The following is a 10,078-nucleotide window of genomic DNA, read 5'->3' as shown; positions in this document are numbered from 1 at the left end:
GAGACAATGCAACAAACAGAGAAACCAACAGAGCAAAAGGCTCCTGAATAGGGACAACAATAGAAACAGGAACAGGTTCATAAGGAAACAGTGCCATTGGCAATTGGAGAAGTAGAAAAACCATTGCTTAAGGAAATGCAGACACAAACAGACCTACCAGAGGTCAATACAAGCTTGGTTACTTCCATTGGCAGTACTCAGAATGTAGGTTCATCATCAAGCTACAAATCAACTAATGTGACTGAGGTACTATTGGATTTAATTAAAAAGATAACAAACTGCAGCTCACAAGCTTATAAGGATATAGATGACACCATACCAATTTTGAAGGCAATTGCTCCTAACTGTAATATAGACAATAAAGATTCTTTAGGACAACTTGATACCTTGTGTAAATATATCATAGAAAACATTGAGAAAATAAAAGAAGAGACATTAAAGGATAAAGCAGAAATTGAAAAGCAAAGATTCTTTGATGAGCAGATAAAGAAGTGTACCAGAGATTTTGACACACTTCTACCGGAATTGTGTAATTTATTGAAAGAGTATAAAACTTTGTACAAAGACACCTGTATGACAAAATTTTTGACTATAGATATAGATAAGAAGATGAGTAAGGTACAGGATGAAATCAATAAACTTGCTGATAATTTTGTTAACTCACCTGATACATTATCAGTTTTTGAGGAGAAGATAACAAATTTTGAGGAAGAATTACTTAAATTGGAAAAGAGAAAAAGAGAGAATAGTGAATAAGGCAAAACATCTAAGATTAAAACTGAGTCCAAGATTGGACTATCTAGCATCATTGCTGAAGGAAGGGACATAAAACACCGACAGAGCATTTGCAACATCTCACCGGTACAACTAAGAGAACAAAGACAACAATAAGAGATAGTAAAAAGTTTATGGAGACTATAAACTTGATTTTGGCGGATCTATTTCAAATTGTAACTACCTAGTTACAAAGTTGAAACTACAAACTCTACTGACATCTTGACAACCTTTGTCATTGATGCCAAAGGGGGAGTACTGGGATGAGAAAATTCAAACATCACAGGAATCATATGCTCAGGGGGAGCACGCACATTTTTGGTAACATTTTTGGACTTCACATTTTTTGATACACTTTTGAAATTTCTCATGAGTGTTGCCATCAATGCCAAAGGGGGAGAGTGTTGCCATCAATGCCAAAGGGGGAGATTGTTGGCATATGCACACTCCAATGAGACATTGTAGGTGATTGAAGGTTTTGTCATTGATGGCAACCTTGCAATCCTATGGCACTGGCAAGGCATTACACCGACAAGTTAGTGCATTGGCACTCATAGATCACACTCTACACCAACACTCAAGACACCGACATCGACACAGAGAAAGGAAGTATACCGGCACAGAGGCCGATGGGATTTTGTTATATTATATTTTGTTTATTATTGTAAAAACTTTGTAAGCCGACTTGGCATGTTGTAAAATGACACTTATATATAAAAGAGATCATTGTAGACATTTGGTAAGAAAGTGAAAAGTGATATAAGCGAAAGGGAAAATATTAAGGCAGACCTATTATGCGAAATATAGGTTAAAGGGTTTATGTAAGAAGCAGAGCAGCAACCGGTACTGAATCAAGCATTATAGATGCTATTATAAAGCAGTACAAGATATTGGATTTATATAATCCACATTGTAAGTCAGTGAGACTTCCCATTGAGTAGTGAGCTCTAGGTAGTTGGCCTTCTTGCATGTGCAGGCCCCTATTGTAAGTAATATTATCTTATTGGCCAGTAAGTGGATATTGTGGGTCACAAATCCCACCGAGGTTTTTCCCACAGCGGGTTTCCTCGTTAAATCCTTGTGTTATGGTGTGCTTTTCATGTGGATGTTCTTAATAAAATCTGAAAAGATTATAAACCCAGAAAACTAGTGCAAATGAATAGATATCTAAACTATGAATGCAAATGATACGAAATCAAAGTAGCAACATAGAGTTAGTCTCCAAGAGAGTAATGCAAAATGCTAGAAGCAAAATAGCATTAAGAGGATGCAAAATTAAGAGATGCCAAATACAAGCCAGGTAGCATGCTTTTATAGACCAGGGAGAGGGAAGAGGTGGCAATACCTACCAATCAAGAGCAACCATCTCTTGGACTAAAGATAGCAAGTATCTTCCCAAGATAGAAAATGGATGCACACATGTAGGAAGGTGACACCTCATAACCATTCACCTAATTAAGCATGATTTATTAACCTAAGCAAGATTAAAAGAAGTGTAGAAAAAACCTAGGAATATAGGAAAAAAATAAATAACCCACTAGGAAATAAAAACCTACACTAACACCCCCCCATAAGCGAAGCTTAGGTGGATGTAGAAATGGGTCCTGACAAATCAAGCCTGATGAGGTACCCATGTACATAAAATTACCCTAAAAAGAGAGAGAAAAGAGACCCCCCCTAAGAGTAGAGAGAGTCAGGACTCTGAGTGAGAGGAAGAAGCCCCCCTAGATGATGAAGCATCCCGCACCCCCAGCAAGGCTCGCAAATGAAGGAACTTGCTCTCAGTGAAGGGTTTGGTGAAGATATCAGCATCCTACTCAGAAGTCGGACAATAGCGAAGGTCGATGACGTGGCCATGGATGAGCTCTTAGATGTAGTGCATGTGGATCTCAATGTGTTTGGTTCACTGATGATGGACCAGATTCCGTGAGATCTGAATGGCACTTCGGTTGTCACAAAATATGACTGATGGCCATCTGATCTAGATACCAAACTCAGTGAGGAGATTTTGAAGCCAAATGGCCTCAGTGGCGGCATTCACAGCCCCCCGATATTCGGCCTTAGTAGAAGATAGAGCAATAGCAGATTTCTTCTTGCTCGACCAACAAACAGGACCTGAACCAAGTGAGAAGGTGTAACCTGAAGTAGATTTGCGATCTTGAGAATTTCCCTCCCAATCTGAATCTGTGTAGCCCACCAAGTCAAGCTCAATGCCCGCTGCGTAGTGAATCCCAAAACTGTGAGTACCCTGAATGTAGTGAAGGATTCTCTTGGCTGCTTTCCAGTGTAGCTCATGAGGCTTCTGAATGAATTGAGAGACCATGCCTACAACATATGAAATGTCGGGTCTCGTATGAGTCAGATAAATGAGACTCCCAATAAGTTGTCGGTACAAAGTGCCATCAACAAGTGGAGAAGAACATTGAGCCCCAAGTTTGACTTCAGAAAGAAAGGGAGTCGGAGCAGGCTTACAATCAGCCATATGAAACCTCAAGAGCAAATCTAGAGCATACTTCGACTGGTTGATGGTGGTCCCAGAAGAAGACTAGTAGATCTCAATCCCAAGAAAGTAATGCAACAAGCCCAAGTCAGTCATCAAAAACCTATCATGAAGGGCAGTTTTGATAGCCCCAATAGTGGATGAAGAACTCCCTGTGATCAACAAGTCATCAACATACAGAACCAAAAATAGGAGTGAATCATCCTATTGTAGAATGTAGACATTGGGACCAGAATGGCACCGAGTGAACCCAAATGATAGAAAGAAGGAGTCCATCTTGGCATACTAGGCCCGAGGAGCCTGTTTGAGGCCATAGAGAGACTTCCGAAGACGGCACACAAGTGAAGAATCCTGAAGGAACCCTTGTGGTTGCTCCATGTAGATCTCCTCCTGAAGGTCACTGTGAAGAAAAGCACTCTTCACATCCATCTGGTGCACTTCCCAACGATTAGCTGCAACAATGGCAAGAACAAGTCGGATGGAATTCATTCGAGCAACTGGCGCAAAAGTCTCAGAGTAGTCAATCCCAGGAACCTGGGAGAATCCTTTGGCGACCAAGAGAGCCTTATACTTGTCAACCGACCCATCTGCTGCAAATTTTGTCTGATAGATCCACTTACATCGAACAAGTTTTCTTCCCTTAGGAAGAGGGACGAGATCCCAAGTGTGGTTCCTCATTAAGGAACTATACTCCTCCTACATAGCTGTATCCCACTCAGGAATACCAAAAGCCTCATGAAAAGACTGTGGATCTGAGGCAGTAGCAATGAATACATGTGGAGCACCTTGGAACTGTGAGTGAGTCCGCCTAGTGTCTGATGGATCCCCAACCCAATCACTTGCAGATTGCAAGATTTGTCTAGCCCAAAGTGGACTGAAAGATGGAGAATCATCAACCTCTGAATGATGACTAGGAGAGGAAGGAGGTGAGTCCTCTAAATCGCTCTCTACATCAGAAGTGGAGGTAGAAGATTGCTCAGGTGAATCTGAATCATCAGAGGAGTTGTCATGTATCCCAAGTGACTCTAATGCCAAAGTAGGAGTTGTAGAAGTGGTAGAAAGTGAGCTCGAGGAGCCCTCCTCAAACTAAACACTCCTCTCAATAAACAACTCATGTGTAGTAGGGTGGAGCAACCGATAACCCTTCACACCATCAGGATAACCTACAAATATGCTAGGTCTGCTCTGCGGATCCAAGGCCTTGCATTTCTCTATAGGAATGTGGGCCCATGCAGAAGAACTAAAAACTCAGAAGTGCTTAACTGATGGTTTCCGACCGCTCCAAGCTTCAAAAGGAGTGACTCCCTTCAAGGCTCGGTGAGGAACATGGTTCTGGATATAACAAGCACAATTAATGGCCTCTGCCCAATACTGTGGTGCAAGAGATCTGGAGTGAATCATGCAGTTTGCCATTTCCTTCAAGGACCTATTCTTCCATTTTGCCACACCGTTCTGCTGAGGATTGTATGGAACTAAATGTTGCAAATCAATTCCCTCTGAAGTGCAAAAGCTCTCAACCCAATGGTTGACATACTCACCACCATTGTCAATGCACAAAAATTTGATGGCTTTCCCAGATTGCTTCTCTACAAAAGTTTTGAAGTCTTGAAATTGATCAAATACCTCAGACTTCTGTTTGAGAAAGTACACCCAAGTATATCGAGAAAAGTCATCAATGAATGTGAGGACATATCTGGCCCTACTAAATGAAGGATGCTGGAATGGACCAGTCAAATCACTGTGAACTAACTCCAGTATCTGTGAAGCTCTCCATGCCTTTCCTTTATCAAAATTTTCCTTAGGATGCTTACCAAGTATGCAACCTTGGCAAACACCACTTGAAAACTGAACTGAAGGCAACCCTGTGACCATACTCTATTGGTTGAGCTGCTGCAAGTAGTGGAAGTTAAGATGGCCAAACCGCTCATGCCATAATCTACCCACATCATTGGAATGAGAGAGCAAAACAGTCGAAGGAGGATCAGGAGCAAAGTGAGAAAATAGATAGAGTCGTGACTGATGATCTGCTCTCCCAACTGCAACTGTAGAATCACTATGCAACTCACGAATCTCCACTGTATCAGGAGTGAACTCAACCCGCTTGCCTGAACCTGTGTGAGTGATCTGGTATACTGATAGGAGATTAGTTGATAATGAGGGCACACAAAGAACATCATCAAATGTGCCATCCCTCACATCAATAGACCCTCTCCCACACACCTCAATAGGAGTGTCATCACCCATCAAAATAGAAGGTATAGTACACAGCTCCAAAGATGCAAATTCTTCGTTAGATGAAGCCATGTGGTTTGAAGCACCCGAATTAAGAACCCAAGTAGATGGTGAAGAAGCAAATGCAACAAGGGCCTTGCCCTTTCCTTTCCCCTTGTTGTTTTCTTTTGCCTTGTTAGACTCCTCACTAGAACTCTGTTTAATTGACTCAGGAACACTGATATTATTCTTCTCAAGAATGTGTGTCAAGTGATCAATTTGTTTCTTTAGACATTTATGTTCATCATGACCAAGTTTTTTACAATAGGCACATTGGACCCTCTCCTTCTTAGGCTTTTCGCCTTTGGAAGATTGGGTCTCATTAGTTGCTTTTAAATCAAGTGATGTCTAATCCTTCTTCTCCTTGCTATTCTTTTGTTTCTTATCCTTACTATTGTTATTACTACTTTGTCCTTTCTATTCTTTTGTGCCTTGGTTGGCAACCAGGGCATGTGACTTAGAGGAATTAAGAGTGCTGATTTGAATTAGCTTATCCTGTTCCCAAGTGAGAGAGATAGCAAAATCATCTAGAGATGGCATGGTAAATTGTGTACCAAGTGCACCCTTAGTAGCATAGAAGGTAGAAACAAACACAAAATATTCTGAATTTAGCTTAGAGAGAATACTAAGAATCAATTGTTCATCTTTCTTTTCAATTCCATATTGTTTTAACTACAACCTTAGTGATTTCAATTTAGTGAAGAAATCCTGGATTGTGTTAAAATTGTCGGGACTTAAACTAATTAGTTCATTTTCCAACATATGACCCCTCATTGAATCTTGTGTGCCAAATAGTGTTTCTAACTTTTTCTAGATTTCATTTGGCGAATTTAAAGACTCAATATGAGAGAGCAAGTCAGAAGAAATAGACAAACACAATGTTCCATATGCCTCATCACATTTGTTAAACCACTTAGGTTTATCTTCATCTTTAATAGGTTCAGTTTCAAGCCCCATAGTTATCCTATGTAATCCAGCTTTCTTTAAGTAGATTGTCATGTGTGATTTCCACTCAAAGTAGTTATATGGAGTTAGGATAGGCACTATTATTTGATCCATGATGAAGAAGTGCAGAAAAAAATGCCGAAAGGAAGAGAACATAATCTAGACAACCCCCCCTTTTCACTCAATAAAAGACCCCTCCAATAAATTATGATTTGGCACTTTATATTAGTGCGTTTACAACTACCACTAGCAATAAATACTAAGTGGTCTTGATTTCAATGCATTATAAAATCCTCATGAAAAGCATATGCTGAGAATGAAATTTTGGTACAATATCCAAAAAAATAAATAACACCACTACAATCTACACGAAAAATCACTCACTTTCAAAAAAAGAATCACCTCGATACGAGGTCATATGTGAAAGTTATGATCTTTCGAAGTTCACAAAACGAGAACTATGCAGTGTCACGACTGAGAATCTGCAATTTCAAAAAAATCTCTGCATCAAAATAAAAAAATGGCTACACTAGTGCATAGAGAACAAAAAAATATCCAGAATCAAAAAAATTTCATGGAAAAAGGAGTCCGTATGAGCAAGAACGAAGCATTTGAAAACGACATTCAAAACTACAACAACCAATGGATAGGGGTCCTGCTGTAACTTTCTGAGTGCGTTTCTACAAAATATACAGTCTGTATACAAAAAATAAAAGATACCCAGATGGTTTTTTTGTGCTGCGAACAAAACCCAGAAGGCGTTTTTCTATTTGATTCATAGAAGATGTAGATCTAGTGTAAATAGAATGACTTTAGATACAAAAAATGACCCCAACAACCAAAAAACGACATGAAAAGGCTGAATCAGCTACCAAAGTCAAGAGAAGGAATGCTGGAACCTGCAATATTGATTGAAAACACCAAATATGCAAGATGGTTATCAAATTTGATCTTGAAACCCCAGTTTTGCAACTATGTATGATGATCTCTGATTTCGGTGAAATGAAAGCTAGATTTTGACTTTCTCAAGCCTCTTGGATGCATTGGAACAACCATAGATGCTTCCAATATAACTAAAAATGCTGCAATCACCCAAATTTCATAAAACACATGTGCAAACCCCAACGATAAAAAAATTTCGTCAAACTTTTCTGATTCTCAAGATCATCCAAAGATGCAAGAGAAGAGCATACTAGGTTTTTTGAAAAACTATGATAAGATTTATTAGCCCCCCCCGAATCTCTCAAATATGGAAACTAAAATCTACTCTTACACATAGAATAACTCTGATACCATGATAAAATTTGAAAAGATTATAAACCCAGAAAACTAGTGCAAATGAATAGATATCTAAACTATGAATGCAAATGATATGAAATCAAAGTAGCAACACTGAGTTAGTCTCCAAGAGAGTAATGCAAAATGCTAGAAGCAAAATAGCATTAAGAGGATGCAAAATCAAGAGATGCCAAATACAAGCCAGGTAGCATGCTTTTATAGACCAGGGAGAGGGAAGAGGTGGCAATACCGACCAATCAAGAGCAACCATCTCTTGGACTAAAGATAGCAAGTATCTTCCCAAGATAGAAACTGGATGCACACATGTAGGAAGGTGACACCTCATAACCACTCACCTAATTAAGCATGATTTATTAACCTAAGCAAGATTAAAAGAAGTGTAGAAAAAACCTAGGAATATAGGGAAAAAATAAATAACCCACTAGGAAATAAAAACCTACACTAACAGTTCTTAATTCTGTTTATTACATTATTTCTTGCATACCAGTACACTGTTATAATATGTTCTGCATGGTTTAAATTAAGAAATTCTAATTATCGGTTAGATACTGATTCACCCCCTCCTCTCAGTATCTATGGGATTCCTAACACTCAACACATCATTCTCATGCACTGACCTAATGCATTCCTCAGATCTATCTTTCAGAGATCTGCTAAGATTTTTTTCATTCTTCTTCCGGTCTTCAATCTCCTTGGACATCCTCATAGTCATAGCTTGCATTTCATTCTTCATCACACCATTTTGCTGACTCAACTTCTGGCATTGTTCCTTAAGAGTATCATTCTCTTCATCATTCAGATTTTGTAAAAGTTCCTTCCTTTTAGCTTGAACAAATGAAAACCTCTCCTGTAGGGTAAGAATGAATTCCTTTGCAGAGTTCAATTCATCTTGCAACTTCAAGTTCTTCATCCTTTCAACATCATAGTCCTCAAGTGCTACTTCAAGTTGTTTCTGTAGACTCATCTCCATGGATTCTGGATTTAGGATCTTCCTCAAGCTATTAGACTTACTCCAAGGTACCAAGCTCTGATACCAATTATTGAAATCCAAGAACACTGAGAGGGGGGTGAATCAGTGTTTTGCTGATATAATCAATTTTAACCTTATTAACAATGTAGTTCAGTAACCGACAAACATGAAAGAATATAACAACAAATAGAAATGAAGCACCCACAATAACATAAACCATAACATAGAGATTTATACGTGGAAAACCTCAGAGGAAAAACCACGGTGCGATTGGAGACCCACAATATCTATCCACTGGCCAAATGAATAAATATTACAGTAGGGCCCTGCACATGTAGGAAAGCCAACAACCTAGACCACACTGCTCATCACAAAAGGAGCCTCACTGACTACAAACACCACATATGGAGTTATAAACAAAATTCTGAACTCTGAGAGTGCATTTGCTATGCTGGATGAGTTCTGGTTAAAGCATAGTATGTACCAGTTTACATTGTGTCCTTCCTTACCAGTATCTTGCTTCTCTTCCCAAACCTCTAAACAAATATCCAAGCCTGACTACAGAATATTACATTCGCATTCTGTCAATCAAGATCACTCGCACAATATCACATTACTATATTCCATTACCTTCTTATTCATTACCAAAATAACCAAACTAGACTGACTTAAATACCCTTCCCAAATACAAACAGAAATGCCTTATGTCGGCTTACAATGATATTACAATTTATTTACATGTCGGCCTAAGCGAAAATAAATTCATTAAACTTCAAGACTATTGCCTTGTAGACCTGCCGGATCAATCTCCCATGTCATCCGCATATACTGGTTCCTAGTTTGCCAGTTTCCCTTGTCTGTTGGTGCCGGTTCCTTGACTTGGCAGGTCATTGAATGTCGATTGCCAAACAATGTATACTAGTGAGTACCAGTTAAGTGACCAACCCAAAATGGTATGTGTTGCCATCAATGGCAACACAACTAAGTCGAATGAGTGTCAATTACCAACAGTACCTTGTTAAGAATATATACATCAATATGCACAACTTCTTTCCAATACACATTAGGAAGGTTATCATCTTTCAACATAATTCTAGACATCTTAATAGTAGTCCTATTCTTTCTTTCAACCATTCCATTATGTTGACAAGTCCTAGGTGTAGATAATTGCCTTCTAATACCATATTCATCATAAAATCTATCAAATTAATTTGATGTAAACTCTCATCCTCTATCATACCTCAAACACTTAATTTTAGAATTTATTTGATTTTTAACCACAGATTTGAACACTTTAAATCTATCAAATGCTTCAAAAA

At 38.8% G+C, this 10,078-nt stretch overlaps 1 protein-coding gene across 1 annotated transcript; it reads right to left on the bottom strand.

Moving 5' to 3' along the window:
- Positions 1-2,755: 2,755 nt before the first annotated feature.
- Positions 2,756-3,256, bottom strand: LOC131876548 (secreted RxLR effector protein 161-like). The gene has a single exon (XM_059221974.1). The coding sequence runs from the start codon at positions 3,254-3,256 to the stop codon at positions 2,756-2,758; it is 501 nt and encodes a 166-aa protein (XP_059077957.1).
- Positions 3,257-10,078: the final 6,822 nt, after the last annotated feature.

Source organism: Cryptomeria japonica, chromosome 6 (assembly GCF_030272615.1).
Source record: "Cryptomeria japonica chromosome 6, Sugi_1.0, whole genome shotgun sequence".
Lineage (NCBI taxonomy): Eukaryota > Viridiplantae > Streptophyta > Pinopsida > Cupressales > Cupressaceae > Cryptomeria > Cryptomeria japonica.
This window is presented reverse-complemented; position numbering and strand designations above follow the sequence as displayed.